The sequence below is a fragment of the Dermacentor variabilis genome, chromosome 3 (assembly GCF_050947875.1).
Source record: "Dermacentor variabilis isolate Ectoservices chromosome 3, ASM5094787v1, whole genome shotgun sequence".
Taxonomy (NCBI): Eukaryota; Metazoa; Arthropoda; class Arachnida; order Ixodida; family Ixodidae; genus Dermacentor; species Dermacentor variabilis.
Window position 1 is genome coordinate 107,034,670 of NC_134570.1, and position 21,609 is coordinate 107,056,278.

The 21,609-nt window shown below is 49.5% G+C and overlaps 1 protein-coding gene across 3 annotated transcripts in view; it reads left to right on the plus strand.

The window, feature by feature from the left end:
• Positions 1-21,402, plus strand: part of LOC142576144 (uncharacterized) — a 146,115-nt gene extending 124,713 nt beyond the window's left edge. For 2 of the 3 annotated variants that reach the window (XM_075686104.1, XM_075686105.1), the window contains exons 4-6: positions 9,649-9,725; positions 18,051-18,271; positions 18,867-21,402. In XM_075686104.1, coding sequence (XP_075542219.1) covers positions 9,649-9,725; positions 18,051-18,271; positions 18,867-19,729 — 1,161 coding nt within the window. In that variant the 3' untranslated portion in view covers positions 19,730-21,402. The remainder of the gene's footprint in view (positions 1-9,648; positions 9,726-18,050; positions 18,272-18,866) is intronic. The other variant, XM_075686106.1, reaches the window with a different exon arrangement.
• The last annotated feature ends 207 nt before the right edge of the window (positions 21,403-21,609 follow it).

Below are 21,609 nucleotides of genomic sequence, written 5' to 3' on the forward strand. Positions count from 1 at the left end.
TCACAAAAGATCGAGAAAGGTTTCGAGCACCCTGATCGGTCGGCCGCAGTGCTTTTTGTCCGAACGACATCCACGCTCCATCTACGGCATGTATGCAGAAGACGGCGCGGCCACCGCCTCAAGCACGGCCCCCTCGCAGGATCGCGTGAGAGCACTGACTTGTGCTTCACACCTGCCACGAAGCTCCACGGGAGATCACGGCAGGAGAGCGTCTACCGTCTCTGCGTCCCCGATGCAAATAAAGACTCAAAAGAAAAAGGCGATGAAGAGGTCCCGGGGCGTGTCTCTGAGGGAGAGGAGGATGCCGATGTAGGCAGCGGGAACAACTCCATTCCCAGCGAGGAAGCCGCGCGTGCATCTGCGTATGCGGGATGAAGAAGACGCTGACGTGCCGGGGTCCGTCAGCGCAGGGCCGCTTCCGCTGGGCGCGCGTTCATTACCGGCGCAGGGCCAACGGCAAACACGGCCGGCGATTAGGGCGGTTGTTTGCCCTCCAAAAGCTCCTTCTTCTTCCGCTGCTGCTGCTCGAGACACAACAAGCTGCCCCGTAAGCGCACGGCATCTGCTCAGCGTCAACGTCGTGACTGCAACCTCGGAAAAAAAAAGAAGGCGCATATACATGAGCGCTGCTCGGCTGTGGATTCTCCCGGAGGTGGCGTGCAGGGACGTCTTATAAGCGAACACGGACGTCTTATAAGGTCATTGCTGCGCCGGGGCTCTTGATTGCGGGTTATGCCATAAGCACCCGACTACTCTTAAGATTAACTTTTCTTTTTCTCTCGTACGTGTACTCGGCCTGTGCGAAGTTTATGCGAAGCCTGCAGGTACTTCGCTCTATATCTATAACAAGCGATGCATCTGAAAGCAACATTTCGAATGGGAAATTTGTCTCTGTCAGGGCCACTATGGACTGCTGTCGATCTCTTCGGCTCCATCTTCCTGCAAACCTGTGTGTTGTTTGAATTTATAGTTTGCCATATATATATGGCGTATAACCGAAATTTACGTGAAAAAGGGCGCAAGTGTCTGAAAGACGAAATCATTTAAGCTTATGCAACTTTGAGCGTGGACAGACGATGCGTGTAGAAATACTGATTCTGTGGGCCTGCCAACATTTCGCAAAGCTGTACCTTGCCCATCTTAGGACATGTCCGTTCAGCTATCAACAAAAACAGCGCACAATTCAGAGTAAATGTACCATCTCTTTACTCTGACGTTTCATTGCTTTTGAGTCCTGCATTGTGCGCATACGCAGATGAAATCTAGTTGATTGCCAGTGAGGTGTCCGTGCCGTCTGAATACGCCCGGTGAGCTAGCACGATAAACTCGCGGGCACTTTTTAAGCAAACGAAAGAATAGAAATGCATCGTTCACGTTCATTCAACGAGCGGTTAGATTGACGCGTGGCATACCGTGACACCCAATTTGTATCACAGACGCTGCTCAGCACCTCACGCCGCGTGTGTCAGCTGTCGTGCGAGAAGTTGATCGATCACTTCGAGAATTTCTCGTCTGCTATTTAGAGTGCGTGTTCCCGATGATGGATCTGGTTGTCACATCTATATAGAGCTAGCGGCGTATAATGTTGCGAAAGTGTTCTGGGACTACTTTACAGCCGCAGTTGAGTCTGTTCACCGCTATAGTTAGACTTAAGTAATGTCCTTGGAGGTACCTTTACTCCCTGTGTCTGCTCTGGTTGGAAAACCCAAGGGAGTTCCTTCTGATGTTTCCGTTATACGTATATATCCTCAAGGATAAAAATGTTGGGATGCGCCCACTGCATGCGGTCGACCGAGCCTACCCTTACAAGAGTAGTTGTATAGAAGTGTTGTAGCGTTTCCACTGACATTCTTCTTTTTCTTTCTTTTTCCATTCTGTAGACTCTGCTGAAGTACACTTAATAATAATAATAATAATAATAATAATAATAATAATAATAATAATAATAATAATAATAATAATAATACTTTATTGATGACTTGAGAATCATACAACGGAAGAATCGGGCCTGCCAAAGCCGCAGTGGGCTTGAACGGCAGTGCCTGGCAGACAGCGACAGAGCCATCAGTAACACGTTATATTAGTTTGTAGACAATAGTGCGAAGAAAAAAAAAACACACACACACACACACGACAGGCTTCCGATCACGCATTAATGTGTCTAAGAGCCTTTCTGAGACCATATTTCGTCTTCACATCTTGGATGCTTTGGGGAAGTAAATTAAACATTGCTGGGACATAATAGTTACGGAGTATTCGACCATATCTCGTCTTACAGCGGGGTGTAACATACGGATTCTTTGGTCTCAGGCAACGAACAGGCACACAAGGAATTTTATACCGGTTTATCCGAATAATGCTTTAAGGCAACTGTTTCTAGCAGCAAAGAATTGAAATCAGGTAAAGCCAAAGTTTTGAACACAGCAGATTTGGGGGGAGGGGATAGGGGGGACATCATAAGCAACATGCTTCAGAATGCCACGAAGGACGGAGTTGACCCGGTTTACCAAATGTTGAGCGCCATGACCATATGTAGATATCCCGTACCGGATTACACTGTAGCATAAGGCATGTACTACAAGCTTTCGGACAGACAATGGCATGTACAATTCAATATTATACAAAACACAAGACATTGCGCGAAGTTTTTGACAAATATATGCGAAATGAAAGTTCCAGGATAAATCACTGTCAAAAAAAAAAAAAACACCAAGGTATTTAATTGAACAAGCGTATTGCACAGGGTCACACGAACAGGGATTGCAATGTGATGTGTGCAAATATAATGGGGACGATAGGGTAACTTGCTTGACAGGTTTGTGTAACCAGATTAGTTGAGTTTTGGACGCATTGATGTGAACTACATAATTCCGAAACCAGTCCATCACTTTTGTTGTTGCCATTTGTAAAGAAGAGATGGCATCAGTGTAACTTCAAGTGTGTGAAACAGGGACAGTGTCATCCGCATACTGATATAATTTGACGTTCACAACATTAGATAAATCGTTAAAATATTAATTAAATAATAACGGACTTAAAATTGAACCTTGGGGGACGCCAGCTTTAATTTCGGTCAGGTTGCTACGAAATTTTCCAATAGACACAAGTTGGTGCCTGTGAGATAAAAAAGTTTTTCAGAAGCCGCAAAAACGCACCCCGAAAGCCTAGCAAAGAAAGTTTGGTTAGCAGTATACTATGGCAGACGCTGTCAAACGCTTTGCGGACGTCGAGAGACAGTGCACAAGCAATCTGATTGTGTTCAAACGCAGAGTTTAGTGTATCGGAAAAATCTTCAAGCAGCAACTGCGTACACCGTAAAATAATTTACACCCGTAAAAGTGAAAATGGGTGTAAATGTGTCTATAACTCACACCCTTAGGGTGCCCGTTACATAATAAACATCCTAAGGGTGTGAGTTATAGACACATTTACACCCTTTTCCATTTACACCCTTTTCCACCTTTAAAGGTGTAAATTATTTTACAGTGTACCCCGATTCGGCACAAAGCCATACTGGCTAGGCGATAACATACCATGATTGTTTAAAAACTGCTCATTGTCTTGGCAATGATGATGCTTTTCAATATCTGCCCAATGCATGAAAGGATTGAAATAGGCCGGTAGTTTTCGATATTGTTGCGTTCGCCACTTATAAAGAGAGGAATGACCAGCGCATTTTTCAGATTATCGGGAATGATACCAGTGGTAATATAATAGTGTTTAAAATGAGTAGTAGCACATCTTTTATTGCTTCGAAAGTTCTACGCAGCTCTAATATTGAAATACCATCAATTCCTGCAGACTTATTTGGTTTTAGACTGAAAAGGATTGATTTCAGATCATGTTCCGAAAACATGGGGAGAAAGGCGGATTCTGAAATACTAGTTTGCAATGTGCAAATATCTGGATGAGGTCTCGTTACACCAGACACTTTTGAAAAGAATGAGTTAAAATCATTAGTGGTAGTAGTACCATTCGAAGAAAAACGGGACATCAGATCAACATGGCGATTAGCGTTTACATCACCACCTCTAAGATTGTTAATTAGGGACCATGTTTTCCTGCTGTCACAACGAGCGTCCGTGAATTTTGCTCGTATGTTATTACGTTTTGCTAGGCGTATCATAGCATTGACCTTATTTCGATGCTCTTTGAACCGAAGCCGCAAAACAGTACAATTAGGACTTCTCTTTGTTTGAACCCATAAAAAGTCTTTTGCTTTTAGTGCCCTCGAGTATTTCTGTCGACATCCATTTTTGGTCCAAGTTACGTTGTTTAATTTTACAGACCCGTGTAGCTGCAAGCCGGAAATCGGTGAACAGTGTTACAAAGTTGTCATAGGCGTCGCCTGGAGGAACTGTCATCAAAAAGTTATGGCAGTCGTGATTCATTACAAATTTGTCGAAAGCCAAGGGGTCAACAATTGAGATTTGTTTGACTTCGTTTGGAGCGACCAGGTGAGTAGTGTCATCTGTTAGAGAGCAGCAGACCATGTAATGATCAGCAAGTTTCGCTGTAATAACGGCAGATTTGACACTCAAGTTACGTGCACGTATATTTGTATGATCTATGCAAAATGTGACAAGATGACCAGCAAGGAATTCTTCGCGCGTAGGTTCACAGATCGTGTTTTGTAAGCCCCATTTGGAAATGACGTCCAAATAATTACTAACTGTCGTCGCTGAAGGGCGTAGCGTATCTATGTCGACATCCGCAATTAGGCAAACATGGTCCATTGATGACATCGAGGCCAGGGCGACATCCAGTTCATCCAGGAATATACGACCGTTGCAACACGGTGGGCGATAAACCGCAAGCAGAATTAGTGACACGGAAGGTGCGCAAAGACGCACTGCCACAATTTCAGCTTGGGAAAACGAGAAAGTCAGCTCAGCTGTCGCCCATGTGTCTCGGATGAAAACTGCCACGCCTCCTCCCTTCTTAATTGGCCTAGTGTATGAAAAAACTTGGTATCCAATTATCTGATGCCGATTGATGCAGGCGGACGGAATGTTAATCTCGGTAAGCACGATCGCATCGAAATAGGAGTTCAAAGGGGTAATTAAGGCCTGAAAATGGTCCCAATGTTTTCTAACACTGCGAATGTTGACGTGAACAGCACGGAAGGCGCAACCATTAGAATTTGGAAAGAAACTACAAACGTCGTTCAGATTAGTACATGTTTTGAAGGCATCTTTGTTCATGCTCATGCAATACTCTCGAGATCAGATGCCTTATTGATATACAGAATATGTGCATGAAGTATCAGAAGTATGCGCTTTAGAATAATTCGTTCGGTTACCACCGATTGTCACCGAACAAATGCTTCTGTGATGACGAACGAACAAGGCACACTTCAGCACCTCCAGAGCAGTCATCTGCATCTTCATCCCTCTTAGCCAGTATCTTGCCGTTTTTGGTCCAAACGAATTTATATTTTGTTTCTTTGCCTTTCTGCCTTGCCAGCCGATACAGCTACCGTTGGGAACGCGAAAGATTGTCGTTGAAGTAAAGCCGCGGAAAGGAACTATCATGAGCAAGTTCACATAGGATTCCTCGTGCAGCGAGCCATTGCTGTTTGGCCGAGACAGTGTGCATCTGCACAAGGATTACAGGAATGGTATTGCTGCGTGCGGGAAGCCGGTGAACGGCAGGAACATCGGTCGGTTTGAATTCGGAAATGTTTAGCTTCGCCGCCAGTCCTGACAAGAAGGAAGGCAAATCCTCGTGTGAGTTATATTGCACGCCATGAGTCTCAAAATTGCAGCGACGGCTATATTGCTCTAATTTGCTAAATTCAGAGCCAACCTTCTCAAGCAGCTCAGCCTGAGCAACAATCTTAGAGGGGAGTGTCTATACTTGCGTGCCAAGCTCGCCGACTGCTATCTGGTTCGCAATCACAGTGGACGACACCGATTCATATTTAACGACAAGGAAATCGAGCGACCCCCTGTATCTGCAGAACAGTTCGTGCAGTTTTTTTCTCCGATAGCTTTGAAGGTCGGTAGTTCTTCCACTCGACTAGCCAACATTTCGACTGTAGTCGTCAGCCGGTCCAGTTTGCATGCCGGGCATACCCAAGATCCCCGTTTTGCTGCCGACATTTTCGGAAAGGTGGATTCAGCAACCGTCGAACAGTTTTTACCCAGGTGAAAAGCTTCGTTGGAAACAGAGCACGTCAGAAACTTATCGTCTCGCGGCAATGGCTCAGCACAAGTGGTACAATCAGGCATTGTGGTGCAGTCGGCGGCAGAGAGCAAAATACAAAAAGGAAATGCAGGCAGGTGGTCGTTTGAACTCTCCTGTCGACAGAAAAATAACGGATCAATACATGGTACAGCCTTACCGCCGACTGCGACGGGAGTCAGCGAGAGCAGTGCTTTCGTAGTCGGTAGTCAGACTTGATTGGGCTGCCGAGATCAGGTGGCAAAGGCGATGGGAGCGACGGTGGACGACAGGGAACGAAGCCGACGTTGGTCCTTCGGTATCTTGATGCGAAAATCGGTGGATCCAGGCAGCCAACACGCGTCGATGCGTGTTCCCTGATAACCTGATTGGTAGCTTCGAGTGCGTGCGCTAACCGGACAGCCTGTCGACAGCAAAATAACGGATCAATACATGGTACAGCCTTGCCATCGACTGCATTAAGGCTGTACTTGAATGTCGTGTCGTAGTACAGCCTTGCCGCCGACTTGAATGTCGTGTCTGATTCTTACGACGGCGTAGCATTCCGGAGCTCTCGGAATCGTGTCGTGGGATCGGATACGACGCTGTTAGGATCGGCTTGCAGCTATTTCAGCCCGCTGCACGTGTTCCGATCAACGGAGACGGTGGCGCACTTCAGAGAACTGCGGATAACCGGCAGCCACGTGGTGAGGGGTCAGCTCAGGGGAGTTCTCGAGGGGAGGTAATTGGCAGAACCTCCCCATGCGCTTTTCGAGACACCAGACAATGTGCTACCAGAGCGCGCCACCCGGGACGGCTCCGAGTTCGACGAAACAGGCTTTGTGCGCAACACGACAACGCCGCCCTGTTCTGCTATGAGTGGGGGAGTTGCCGCTGGAACGCCGACGAAGGCTCCTTCCCATGCGCCGACCAAGACGCAAGACAATGTGCTACCCGAGCGTGCTACCCAGGGCGGCTCAGAGTTCTACGAAGCCCCTCTGACGTCGGCTCCGGACTATTACACCTGTGTGTGTGTGCGGCACGTGTATGTGAGCCCTCCTCCTCCAAAAGGGCGGGTCATCTTCAATGACGTCGAACTATGACGTCGAGCGGAGTGCTTATAAGCAGCGATTGTTGGCTGCTAGTGTGTGCTCGTCGTCGTGCTCGTTGTCGTGCTCGAAATGTACTCGTCAGCTGTGTGCTCGTAAGCTGTTTGCTGTATGCTCGTCTTGCGCGCTCCATTTGGGAGTCACACTAGACTGTCGATGTATCTCATGTTCAGCTGTAAATAACATGTAAATAAATCCTGCTATCCTAAGTCCCAACGAAGAGTCAAGCTCCTTCCTACAGCCACGACTGCCAAATCTTACATCTGAATGGCAGCGGTGAGATCGGCCTACAGCTCGTAGATCGTCCGAGAACTCTAGCAAATGGTGGCGGCGGCGAGATCGTCCGACGAATCCTATAACGCGCGATGGGGTCGCCACAGCACTGATACACCGATTTCTGATGCGAATCAGAACGATGTCGTTGTGCCGCTGTTTACATCGGTGAACATAAAGCAAACGTTTCCGATAGGAGAACGCGTGGAACCGGATGTGAATTATGACATCCTGTGCATCGTTTTGAGGCACGATACAGGATCCGGAAATCTCTACTAACACACACACACACACACACACACACACAGCGATATCTCCTTTGTACGCTCCACTTTTTCTTTAGTACCGCAAAGAGCTGCACAAAGATCGGCCCTTGCACGACTGTCGGCACCGCGCCCAGGCAGGAAGCTCAAGAGGGACTTCGCGGCCAAGGCATCAGCGCTTCTATGCGGGAGCAACGCAGCACATATATAAGCGACACGCGTCGGGGGGGGGGGGGGGGGGGGAGAAACAAAGATATAATCGAAGCGGGAAAAAAAAGAAGCAACGGGCAAGAAGATCTCATGTGCTACCGCTCGCTCTGCTGTTCCGTCATTAGGCCTCGGGTTCAGGCGCCGCGCCAAATGACCGTGGAGGCTCACGCGATGGCGCCGCGACACGACACCTCGGCGGAGAAGCGAGCCTTGGACGAGGAGTCAGCAACTGTCGCGCGGGAAGAGACGCACGGCGCGGGCACGGCACCATCCTGTCGGGGACCTGTCGTATCTCCCGCACGATCCTCCACCTCCTCCTCCCGTGCGCTGTCGCCTCCTTTTTTTTTTTTTTTTTTTTTTTGTTGTTTGCGTAACACGACGTTCTTTGCTTCCGTTGAACGCGTGTTGAACAGCGAAGATGTCCGCAGGGATACGCAAGCGCCGTCCAAAGTGCACGGTGTGCGGAGTTTCTCGCTGGGGCGTCTGCAGGAGCTCGATAGAAGGGTGCTGTGTCTCGGACCACGTGGCACGCACGGAAGGGGACAAACGTGCAAGTGCGAACTGAGGTAGCGAAGACAGAAAGAAAGAAGAGCAAGCTGATGAACGATGTGAGAAAGAGAGAGAGAGATAAATGAAAGAGACGAGAAAGGCAGGGAGGCTAGCCGGAAGATAGATATCCAGTTTGCTACCCTGAACTGGGGAAGGGGTAAGGGGAGACAGAGCTTCAAAAAGAAGTGCACACACATAAAAAGGGTGAGAGAGCGGAAAGAAAAATGTGTGAAATGTGGGAAAAGTGTTTAGGGGATACGCGACAGAAAAAAGCTAATAATAAGCGCACTGATTCACACGCACCAAACACACCATAGCAGAGCTGTTGTATGCTGTAGGAATGTATACTATACCGCCGCTATAGGAATGTGACGCAGGACAACAAAATTTTGCACTTAGTTGTATGTCAGCATGCATATGACATTTCAGACTTTAGCCAACACGTCACGAGCTTGTGGTCGCCTTAAAGCAAATTTGGCGTTGTTTGTCCTGTTGCTCACGCGTGCACCCTCTATAGCGTAATATATATATATATATATATATATATATATATATATATATATATATATATATATATATATATATATATATATATATATATGACGAAACCCGAAGCCCGAACTCTCCCTCTATACCGTACACTGGGTAGCTGACGCTTCAGGTCCCACTACACAAATGTTCACGGGACGTCGTTCTTTTTTTCTTCTTTTTTATCCCTCGCACTGCGATCCTTTCTTCGTCATTCAGTAATCGGTGCAAGATGGGTGTAAAGACGTCGTATATATGCTGTGAGCCTATTGTTATATAGCCCCGTCTATTGCAGAACTTGGAATTCCTTAGATCACGGAAAGCGGCGCATAATCTGTTTGCGTGTATATATGTGTGCGAGAATCCCAAAGGTGGGGGTCTGAGGCTAATGCTGTACATACAGTGGCACACATGACGCGAATACTTCCTGCGGTTTCGTCTGACCAGAACGTCACGCGTCCGTAGAGAGCCGTCCAGTTGCAACTCTTGAATGCTTTCGTTCGCCTGATGATGACTTGCATTCTTCTTACACGTTCGTTTCTTTGTCGCAGATAACCCAGCTGAAGATCGACAACAACCCGTTCGCCAAGGGATTCCGGGACACTGGCGCCGGCAAGCGGGAAAAGAAGTGAGTGTCGCGCGATCCCTCGTAATAAAAATAAGATACGTTAGCCCGCGCTCTATAGAAAGTCTATTAGGTTTTTTGCTTTAAGGTCTATGCAATGTTTTTAGACAACCTGTGAGTCCTGGTAGTGCACGATTGGCTAATGCCATTATATGCAGTATATATGCTCTTTCTGCTAACAGCCAGTTTGGTAGCCTATATGGACAACAATAGACGAAAGGAAATAGACCTGTTAAGGTCTTCTATCGAAGGATAATCCGTACATTTTTCTTATCTTTTACAGCTTAAATGGAATTTATTTATTTATTTATTTATTTATTTATTTATTTATTTATTTACTTACTTATTTATTTATTTAATATCTCGTGGGTCCTGATAATTGGAACGATACATGAAGGGTGGGCACAAAAACACATGACCTATCAGATTATAAGCTGGCTTGTCTTGACAGACAGTCTTCTTTAATAGCAGTCCTGCATTGAAAAGGGAAATGTCGGTAACGAGGGCGATGCAAATGACCGTGTGCTGTGTTTATACTAAGTCTGTTTGCTCTGCTCGGCCGTCTCTGTCTGGACATCGCGCTGAGAGTTCCAACTTCTAATACGCCGGCGACTCCAGTGCTCGTCAACTCATTTAACGTTCCCTGCTTTTCTTAATACGTTTCTTTTTTTTTCTTTATTTATTTCCCACTCTTTCGTCAGGGCATGTAGCCATCGTAAGGCTCACTTCTGTTTACGTCCCTGCCTTTTACGTATTCTTTTCTCGTATATTTTTATCTGCGTTATCTAAGAGATTCCGGGCTGTGTCACAAGTTCTGACTGCGCACTGCGTGACGTTGAATGCATTAGTGGAACGTCGACACTGCGTATGACTATGTGACGCCTTCGCAGAACAGTTCTGTATTGTTTTCTCCTTTCTCCTTTCTTCTCTCATCTTTCGCACCCCTTACCCGGTACAGGGTAGCCAACCGAAGATATTCTCTGGTTAACCTTCTTGTCATTCCTTTTATCTCTCTATCTTTGTCTCATTTCTCTTTCTGAAAAATCATGTTTTTCAGCTTGCCGCTTTAAAACACACCATAGTTATCGTCCTTATAATAGCGGAGCTAAAGTGCACCGCAGTTAACACTATAGTTGAAGATTGCGCGACTGCACCAACGACGCACTATTTTGACCGGCAGGTGAATTTGAAACATATACATCGAGATTACGTCTGGAGTCACTGGGCTGTCTATAGCGTCATAAAGCCCCGCCCAGGCTTCCTTTGAACTTAGTTGGTCATTGCCATATAGTCCTCGTGTTCACTTCCTTTCTTCATTACCTTTGTCGCTTACACATCCGGACCCGCCTGCTCCTTCTCTTGAGCGCGAACGCAACATAAACCTACTGACTTCTGTTGGCTGCCGACGACTCTAATAAAACAAAGTGCCGCGATGGCTCAGCGGAGTAGAGCGTACACGCATGGCGGGGGTCGTAGAGGGCAATTATCCGCTGGGCTTTAAGCTGGGAGTTTGTCATTGTAGCGAAAGTCACGTAACAACAAAACCGCGTGCTTTCGGGCTCCATTTACACCCCGTGACTCTCGGTTTCCCCGTATACGTGGTCGTTACCATGGCGATCGAGACGAGTGCGGTCAGCATTTTAACTCGGTGAACCGTTGCGCGCAGCACGCTCACTCCTCGGCGGAGCTGCAGCAGTGCGCATGCGCGTTTCCCGTCGAATACTGTACCGTCAATTTAGAAGCCGAGTACTTAGTTGTATTTGTTGGATTGGGTCGTTACTGTCGTTATCCATATCCATTTGCTTCCAAGCGGTCAGTCAGTGTCAAACCGCCGCGAACCTGTAAGCCGATTAATGGCGTTCAGACGCGCTGCGCCGTAGAGCCGACCAGTGCCCTCTGTGACTCAGCCCTTTTGCTGCAGCATCCGGTACACTTCACAACTGGCTGTTGTTCCTCCGGTTACTGCTCTAAATGATGATCGTATCCCATAAACAGTTAAGCTTTGTGCCGCTTGAAACCAAACAGAATAACGACGCTGAAAAAGTATAAGAAAGCTTCGGGATGTATGCTACCTTCTGTAACTGTGCGCGTGTGCGTGCGTATGTATGTGTGTGCGTGGGCGGAGGGGGGGGGGGTTAGATAACGACAGAGTTGACAGGAGAAACATGCCACAGAATTTCGAATGTCGTTGGGCACATCGCGTGCATAGAAGCCGAGCTCTGATTGGCATATGCACTTGCGCACTGACTGCCGGTGACCTCCGCGACGCGGCGCATTGTCGCGTGCGGAGTGGTGGGCGGTTTCCATTTTTCCACGCCCTATCGCGCTCCCGAGCTTTCTTCCGTCGAAGCGGCTGCCGTTATCGCGTACGCACGTATGAGGTTCTGCGTCCTTGCGGGAGACGTACTACTACACCGCGTGTACACGCGACGGGCGCGTGTTTCACCGCGCGCGATAGGTCTTGCATCGACATTAGTTTCGACAGTGGTCGCCAAGCGATTCGTCGCCTGTTTCGACACGCCGTCGCTGCATGTGTGTCAAAACGGGCACGCGGTGCGTTGCCTCGCCTGCTGCAACTGTAATGGCGCCAGAGAGAGATGGAAAGAGAGAGAGAGAATGTGTGCTTCGGCAGAACTGTCGCGCCGTTTAAGCGCGCTCTCCGATCACGTACGTCTGTCGCCGCGGTGTGCGTGTGTGTGTGTGTGCGCACGCGCGACGCATGTCGTGTGATTACACGCCGCGCTCGGCACCTCTGCACTGCACGACGTTCGCGGCGCCGCCGTTGCGGGATCGCCGATGAATATGCGATCAGATGCGCACGCAATGCTCCGCGAATCCCGTTAGCGCCCAGTAGTGCGCGCGCGCGACGCGGTTATGTATACCCGACCGCGCCCATTAAGCTTTAAAAGGCACCCGCGACGCGTCGTTAATTAGCTATAGCGCCGGTACCTAGACATATATGCGCTTCGTTCCGTACGAGTGTCACGTATATTCATTACGAGCTGTTAACGTCTGGCGCGTAGGCGTACATTATACGAGCACTGCGCTGCATACGCACGGGTGTGCGATATATGGGCCGTTCTTTCTCCGCGGGCGCATGCATCCGCGGGGGCGGCGGCCATTATTGAAATCGCGCCTCGCCTCCTCCTCGCGGCTTCCTGCCACTCGCGGGTCGTTATTCTTCTCCTTGTTCTATAAAGTTGCTTCTGCGTTCTAGTTGTTGCCAGATTTCCCTTCTTTGCTTGTGTCTGCTTATCTCCTCGTCTTTACGTACTTTAAAGCACGCGCGCGTCGCTTTGGCGCGCACTATAAACTAGATGGTTGCGGAACCCTGCAAGCCGTGCCGTTAATCAACACCCCACCCCTCTTGCGCGACCTCCGGGGTCGTTCGTTCTGCTGCGGGGGGTGACGCCCCCTAACGACGCCGACGTGCGCGGCTTGCCTCGTTCGAAGCGTAGACGCGCAGCTGCTTCGCCTGCACGCATTATGCGCAGACGCGCGCGCATTATCGCCGTGGCGCTCCGCGACGCTTCGTCCCGTATACTGATCTCGCACTGTGCAGCTCTAAGGGACGGGTGAATCGTGACCCCGTTGTACCTTCAAGCTTTTGAAAAGGCACGTGAAGAAATGTGGGAGGAGCAACGCAAGAAGCATATGTGAGAAGTTTCGGCCCACGAAGAAGCAAATCTTCGTAGCCTGAATTCGCAAAGCGTTTCGCTTATAAGTTAGTTTTGCTGTTAGCCGGTCACCTTTGCTAAAGATATGTCCAATTTCAGTATTGGCTCTGACTGGCTCTTACGAACAACTCTAGCGTAGGAGCCTTCTGTTAATACGCGCTCATAAAATTGGGGTGGGGAGTATTATTATTATTATTATTATTATTTGTTTTGAACACATATACACATATATACAGGTAACAGGAAAGGGAAGGCGAGGAGCAGGCTGGCAACTGCCACCGGAAGGGGCACAACGCCTGCCTACTCTTCTGAAGGGAGGTGACAGCAACACAGAAATGGAAGATAGGAAGGAAGGGAGGAAAGAGGAAAGGAAGAGCAACAGGACAAATCTAAAGACTAAAGTAGAACACAGTACACTAGCACGTTGTTCCGCCGAGTTTCGACTCTGCAGCCGGAATTAAAGTGACGCCGCATCGAACAGCCTCCACAATTATCAATCACATCCATGGCTAGTTTGCTACGCGGCTAATTGTGCGCTCCACGATGAGACGCCAAGTATAGCTGCACGCAATCACCGTTTCACTGGTAGTCGGTTCACAATATACACTACAAGGTGTTTGAACCCGCCACTTCCCATCTTCGAGGGAAGAAGCGTTAGGACACTGTACAGATCACACACAGTAGGGCCGGTCACTGAAGGTCACGCTACTACAGAATGTTCAACGTTCACGCTACAAACGTGAACTTAAGTTAGTTAGCTCTAGAAAGGTTAGTAGGGCGCGATGGGCCTGATCACGTTTAGATGCACAACCACTGGGGTATAAGCATTCCTCGAGTGTCGCACACCGCAGGCCAAGGAGGTGATAGTTTCTCACTAGCGACATGCGCTGCGCACTGAAAGCGGGACACTCAAATATAAGGTGCTGAAGTGTCTCGTAGCAGCCACAAGACGCACAGAATGGACTTGCCACACGCCCTTGTCTGTAGGGTGGGGGAACGGCGACTTTCACACAGGGTGACAAGTCGGTCAGCATTGTCCGCAAACAACGGCGAGCTGTCACCGTTTCTGTTGTTACAGCGAGGCAGCACTTGTTAGGATCACTGGCAACGACGTGTTCTCGATTTTCGTGCGACAGGACCGCCTATACAGTACGCTGTTTGCGGACAACGTCGTTGACCAGCTTGTTTGCCGTGTAGTGTGACAAGCTATGCGATAAAAAACTAAGCTTTAGGTAAAAGTAAGAACGCCCGCAGTTTGTCGGTCACAGAGAGTCGCAAGCGTATACATGCGCCGCACATCTACAGCTCCAACTGTTTTTCTCCATACTCGTTTATAACTGCCGTGTACCCTGTTAATGGCAGTTATGCTGCGCCGCAACGTCCACGTGACCTACGCCGCAGTCATCCTGCTTGACGAACGTATAGCGTACTTTCTTTTCCCTCGTCGCCTTCACTCCCTGCCCCGCTCCCACCCAATTAAGCAGGCTGGTTAGTATACTTCCTGGCCTGCATGCAGACCCTTTTCATAACTGTAAAGCTAGCTTTCCCGCGAGCCAGTCTGGCAAGCTAATTGCGGTGGAGTCGTTTTTGTAGTTGTGCTTCTCTCGGGATAAGGTAGACCCGGCTCTCGTGGTGATAACCGTTAGCGAGCGAGATACAAGCCGCCGCACGTGCTGCCACATCACTTTCGTCTTTGTTTGAGACTGCGAGTGGTTGGATGGATGGATGCAAAACTTTAATAAGGTCCTGAGGTACGCGACTCAGCGCGCTGCGGGCCGCTCCCACGTTGGGACAGTCAGGCCTTGCCCGACCGCCGCATCGTGGGCCCTCTGGACAGCCCATAGTTGCGCCCCGGCATCGGGGCTCTTGATAGCGGAGAGCCACTTGTCCACATTGATTTGTTCCGTGCCTCGTAACGAGGGGCAACGCCAGAGCATATGGTCTAGGCTAGCGATGTCATTGCAATGCCTGCAAGAACTAGTGGCATAGGTGTCGGGATAAATTTTGTGGAATAAAGCCGGGTTGGGATATGAACCTGTTTGCAATAATCTGAGGGTCAATGCCTGCGCTCTATTTAACTTCTTGTGGGGAAGGGGAAAGTCTGCCACACCATTACTTGGGCAAACGTGTAATGCGGAGAAGCGCGCTCGCGAATTTCCTGCATTCGCGCGCACGACTTCGCAGGGCCTCTTCCAGAGAGCGAGGGAACGTGTACACGCTATTATACAGAAACGGATTTGCCGCATACACGCCCTGGAGGTTGTTCCTCGCCGTAACCGCTCCATCTGGTGTAACGAGGCGCGGCTTTGCTAAACCCTTTTATACGACTATTAGACGCGCTCGTACGCACCGTACGTCAAGCAGTGCCAGAATTGATGGAGCTGGCGTGAGCGAGCGCTTTAAGCGTACACATATATATAGTTCGCCGCTCTTGTTCATGCGCCGTACATCTTTCGTTGCTCTTTCTTTCGCGCTCCATTGTTCTCCGAGTCTAGCGCTGGCAAACCGTCATCACGTCGCCCGAACCATCAGCGCGCGTAGGCGGTGTGTGTTTACGTACGCGTTCGTTAAAGGTCCGGAGCCTCGCTAACCCAACGTACATACACGGACTCATACACATGCACGTCCCACATAGCTTCTTCCCTGCCATCGGTTTTTCTTTCTTTTCTCGCTACGGTTACGCGTGGTTCTATTAATAAGCGGTCTGGTTTTGGGGGGCTGCATGCCGCGTCACGTTCGCGTGGCTTCGCTGGTGGCCTCTCTCTCTCTCTCTCTCTCTCTCTCTCTCTCTCTCTCTCTCTCTCTCTCTCTCTCTCTCTCTCAGCGTGCGCGGGCGCGCGGCGTCTCGACTCCGGAGCTATAAAACCGACGCGCTCCTGTCGTCGCCGTCGTTCATGACTCAAAGGGGTAACCATTAACGAGGGCGTTCCCATGGAAATGAGGTTTATACGTACGTGCTGCTGCCCTGACGAGTGGTTCGTTCTTTCTTTTTCTTTCTTTCTTTCCTTATATTCGGGTTTCCGGGTGCCCATTGACTTCCTCAACTGCGTGCGTTATACGGGGAGATCGAAAAGCAAGCGCTTTAACGGTCCTCGTTAATGCCGCTGTCTCGTCAGACGCCGTCTTTCGGTTCTCTGATAAATGAGTTGCTGCGGAGAGATCGAAGTGGGAAACGCCTGGGCTATATATATATATATATATATATATATATATATATATATATATATATATATATATATATATATATATATATATATATATATATATATATATATATATACTCCAGTTTGTTTTGTTTGAAAGCGGAAAAGAAAATAAAACACTCGAAAAATGTCGGGGCTTTCTAAAAAGTTTCTTGTAAGGCGCATCTGTACATTGATACAATCGGGAGCCTAAAATTGTTCGAGCCATTTCTGCAATTCGAATGCGTATTTGCACGAGTCAGAAAAGCTTCACTCGGTAATCTGGAGGCTTTCACTGAAGCAAATATTGCAATCTGAAATAACTAAAAGAAGGAAGGTCATGCAATATTACTAAATGCGATTGTTATAGTGCGCATGGGATGCAGAGCCGAATTCGAATCACATTTGGCATAATAGTGAAAGGGATCAAATTACTACTCACCTATGTATAGCTACTATATTTTTTATTATCTTTTAGCGGGTGATGCGCGTATTCGGGAGAAAAAGGAAACCTGATTACGCTTGGTTTCATAAACCTGACGCGTGAGTAACACGACGGCACCATTCCAATGTGGGCGCTTCTACAAAGCGCCGGACAGCAGGTTTATTTATTCACTAGGATCAAATTGAAAGCGTTCTCAACGTTCTTCTACGTCCCTGTGAAACAGCAAATCGCCGCGTCTTTACTTTAAACCATTGCTTTTTGGTTGGGACCGTTCCGAATTCTTGTCATGTAAATGAGATGACCTCACCCTTGAATGAAGGTAACGTGGGACGAAGGCATACCCCAGTTCAGCATTAAAACCACAAAGCGTACCTGAGATGTTGCAAGCGCCCCGTTTCTCTGCAATGAGTTTTCTCTAAGCATAGCAGTGGGGTGGGCTTGTTTTCGACGGGCAGTTGTAGCTGCGCGGTTTAATGCGTTCTTTGACTTAGAGCACCGCAAGTGTTCAAGTCGCTCAAAACCATCTTTGACGTGCACCGACCTTCTCAGAGGTCAACCCTATTCGACGCCATTATTGACGGTGGCGTCACTTGCCCGTTCCTCTCGATCAGGTCAGTTTCCCATCGATCCGCCCGCGTCCAGACTAGATAGCGTGTTCTTGAAACCTCCGTCGATTTCGCGTTTCTTTTTTTCAATTTTTGTTTTACCTTCCTGGTCGATGTTCCTCTGGTGCCGTGCAGTTATAATGTGTGCTGTAGATGGCAATGAAAGATTCAAGTCATGTCTAATGGTGACGTCAGCTCCGTTTCAGATTCTGGCCGGAAGTTGTTTGGCGGCTGAGCCTGAACATGCACTACTGCTTTGCGATTATTATTATTATTATTATTATTATTATTATGTTGTTGTTGTTGTTGTTGTTGTAGCAGCATGGCTCGCTGTGTCGAGGGAAAGGCTCGCGTTGTTTGCACACGGCCAGTGGCTATAGGAAGACCCTCGTCGGGTTCGCCCTTGTGCTTTGTCGCAGGAGACAGGCGATGCTGCTGCAGCAGGCGCCGTCTTCCCTGCACGGGGGTTCCCAGGGGTCGTCGATGGGCGGCCGCATGTCGGCCACCAACCACCACCACCACGCGACGCTGGTGTCCGGCCAGGAGGACTCGAGCGACGACGACGATAAGCTGGACGTCGGCGAGGCATCGGACCTCAGGCCGGACGGCGTGCTCGGCTCCAGCCCCGGTCGTGACTCCGGTATGGAATCTCTCTCTGTCTCTGCACGATGCGCACATTCGCCGTCTTGCGCAAACTTTTGCGTCTGGCGTGCCCGTAGCTTGCGAAAGGCGCCTTAGCATATAGTTACAAGCTGGAAGCCGAGACTCTGAGCGCACTCTTTTGCGCGTATACGAGTACGCCGACACCATCTATATATATATTACTCGTTATGATTTCAAGAAAGCATATTTATACGTAAACAGTCGGCGTAATTAAAGAGGGGAACACAGCTATATGCTTTGACACAATATGTAGCTTTCGTATACAATATACAACATCCCACGCTGTATATATCTCGGACCCAAAGTCAGAGTACAGCGGAACCGATGGAGTTCTACAACAGTGGTGGCGCTATACATCGTTGAGACAGCTGCTCAAGTCGTATGCGTGAGTACATCAGAGCAACTCAATCGAATAAGGGGATTTTTTAAAGTTGTCATAATTCATGGAGCTAACGTATTCAAGCGTTTCTTTTTCTTAGTATAAAAAATGCAATATATGATACCACGGCGGAAATAGCGAGGCTTTTGTTTTCGTGATCGCAATTCCGTTCCTCTGTACTCCGCCACCGCAGAAGACCGGCGCGACGACCGCCTCGACGGCCGCTCGCCCCTGAGCAGCACCGGCTCCGTCGACCTGCACGACCGAGGCGGCAAGCTGTCCTCGAGCGCCGCGGCCTCGGGACTGCCGCAGCCGTCGCCCCTGCTGCCGTACTTCTACCCGCCGTCGCTGTACCCGCCGGGGCTGACGCTGCCGCAGCTGTTCTTCCCGGGCGCGGCCGCGGCCGCCGCAGCGGCAGCCAACCCCGCCGCGCTCTCCTTTCTGATGGCGGCCAACCACCCGCTGCTGAACCCGGCCGGCTACTCCGAGGTAGCCGCCAGGCTGAAGCAGCACCGCTTCTCGCCCTACGCAGTGCCGGGCAGTCCGTTCGGGGCGCCGCAGTCTCCTTTCCGGTTCCGGACGGGCGGAGGCTTCCTCGACGAAGACGGCTCCCCGCCGCCGCCGCCCGCCCCGCGGTCGCCGCTCGAGACGGCCTTTCCGAGTCGGCTACTCCAGCGGCACCCGACGCCCCCTTCCTCGTCGACCTCTCCGCCTCCCCTCATACCGGACTGCGGGACGTCGTCCGCCGCTCCGTCGTGCTCGAGCAAACCCGGCACGCCCGCGAACTCGGACGACGGCTGCAACTCGTCCTCGGAGGGTTCGCCCTGCCGGAGCACCTCCGGGGGGTTCCCCTGCGGCGTCTCGCTGGCTGCCGCGTCGGTGTCGTCGACGAGGAAGCGCGCTTCGTCCCCGCTCTCCTCGCGGTCCACCTCGAGCGACCTGAGGAGCATCGAGAACATTGTGAACGGACTCGAGCAGCGTCGCAGGGACTCGATGGCCGCCGCGGCCGCGGCTGCCATAGCGGCCGCGCAGCAGGACAGCAAGGCCGGCTGCTAGTTGACAAGATCGTGTGCAATGCGCGTTGTGCTTAGACGCTCGGCTGTGTGCGCCTCTACTGCACCGCTACCCTCCGTGTCGCGGTGGCTTCGCGGAGCACCTCGTGGAAAGCTTCTGGCTTAGGTCTCGCCGTTACATGTACTGGTGAATGTCCTACACGCGTGCGTGAACGTCGCTTGATCTGTTTGTTGGCGCTGCGACAGAAGCCAACAAAGGTGTTGGACGTCGTTATGTAACAGTTCAGGGGCGGTAGAGGTTATTAACGGCGTAAGAAGAGAAGAAGGAAGACAGGGAAGTTCACGATGCATGTCAGGGCGTGTTTACGTCAAACGTTTACGTCATTTTGTGAAGCAAAACGTAAACGAAGCAACCGCAGGCTCCCCCAGACTTCTTCTTTTATCCCACCCTTTTTCCTCGTACCCAGCGAGGTGATGCGAACGAAAGGCATTATCATTATCCACATAGCGCCTCGATGAAACTCGGTTTTAACCAGTGATGCTTACTGCCGCGCAGACGCGAGCATGCATAGGGTGCTTCGCGAAGCCAGTGAGGGCGGAGTGTGCGAGTGTGCATTGTTCGCGTCTGCAGGATGTTCTATAGAATTTTCTTTTTGTGTTTGTACGTCTCTGTGCGTGTGTTTGTGCGCGACGACGCACGTCCGCAAGCATCGACGGACCGCAAAGCTTTGCTGGTCAAACTTTCTGCCCGTGTGCCGATGATGTGCGTGAAACTGTTGCTGTGGACTCGGGACGAGTTTGTGTGCCGTATACGTGAACGTCATTCGTACGTGTGCCCTGTGTTATTATTATTATTATTTTTTGAGGATGTTTCAACTGCTGGGAGCGCTTGTCATCTCTCAGCTCCGCTACGAAAGGAACGTATGTATACGTAACTGTATAATGTGACGATGATGGACTCGAACGTGGTGCGTGACTTGCCTTAAGAAGGTTTTGTTTACGAAACCGCGCGTATACTGAACGGAAAACGGATTTATTGCGAGTGCGTAACTAGAAGCTGCGCTTCCTTTACTCGCTCGTAGTGTGGGAGTTGGCAAGTTTGCTGGCCTTGTGTTACCGAGATAGCACAGAGCATTTCAGCGCGTAAAGCTGAGGTTGGTTGACGTAAGTGTGTTGCAAAAGCTAAAAGGGCCACGCCGACTTGCGTGGACAGCAATTCGAATGACGGAAAGAATGGTCGGTAGTCGTTGCATTCCGCTCGCGACAAGAATTCGGTGTTGTCCTCGCGACCAAACTCACGCCAAATGTCTTTTCTCGGTGAAAATTGTGAAAAAAAAAGCGACGTGTTTACGTTTGAAATTCTGAAACCATTCTTCTACACTCGGAGCAATGCAGTCATTGAAGTAGTTCAATGCTATATCACACCGCAATTTATTTCTTATAGAAGAAAAGGTCTGTGGTGGTAATTCGTAATAATTTGTAGCCATTGCGACCCGTCTCTTTCCGCTGGCACTCGCATCGCCTAAATTCAAGAGAACGTACTGATTAGCTATAGAATCATTGTGTTTTGGTGTGCACTGACGTCCTGTTGCTTTCTCTCTTATCTAAAGCAAATGTCGTCTAGTTGTTGCGCGAAGCATACGTTGCGTGACCACACATGTGCGCCACAAGTAGGCGCGTTGCCTGGAAGGCTGCGCACGTATTTCTGAACAACAATTTAAAAAAAGCCGGTTGGCGATGGTTAAGGCTTGTTGCCGCAGGTCGCGACGCTATTTCCAGCCTCAAACCTAGATATCTTTTTTTTTTTTTCTTTTTTTCTTTCCTTGTCTCCAGACAACGCTGCAATCGAGTGAAACGAAGACGAAGTGAGGCCTGCTATGTGCGTTTGCTGTAATGCTTACAACGCCAGTGTCAACAGTATCG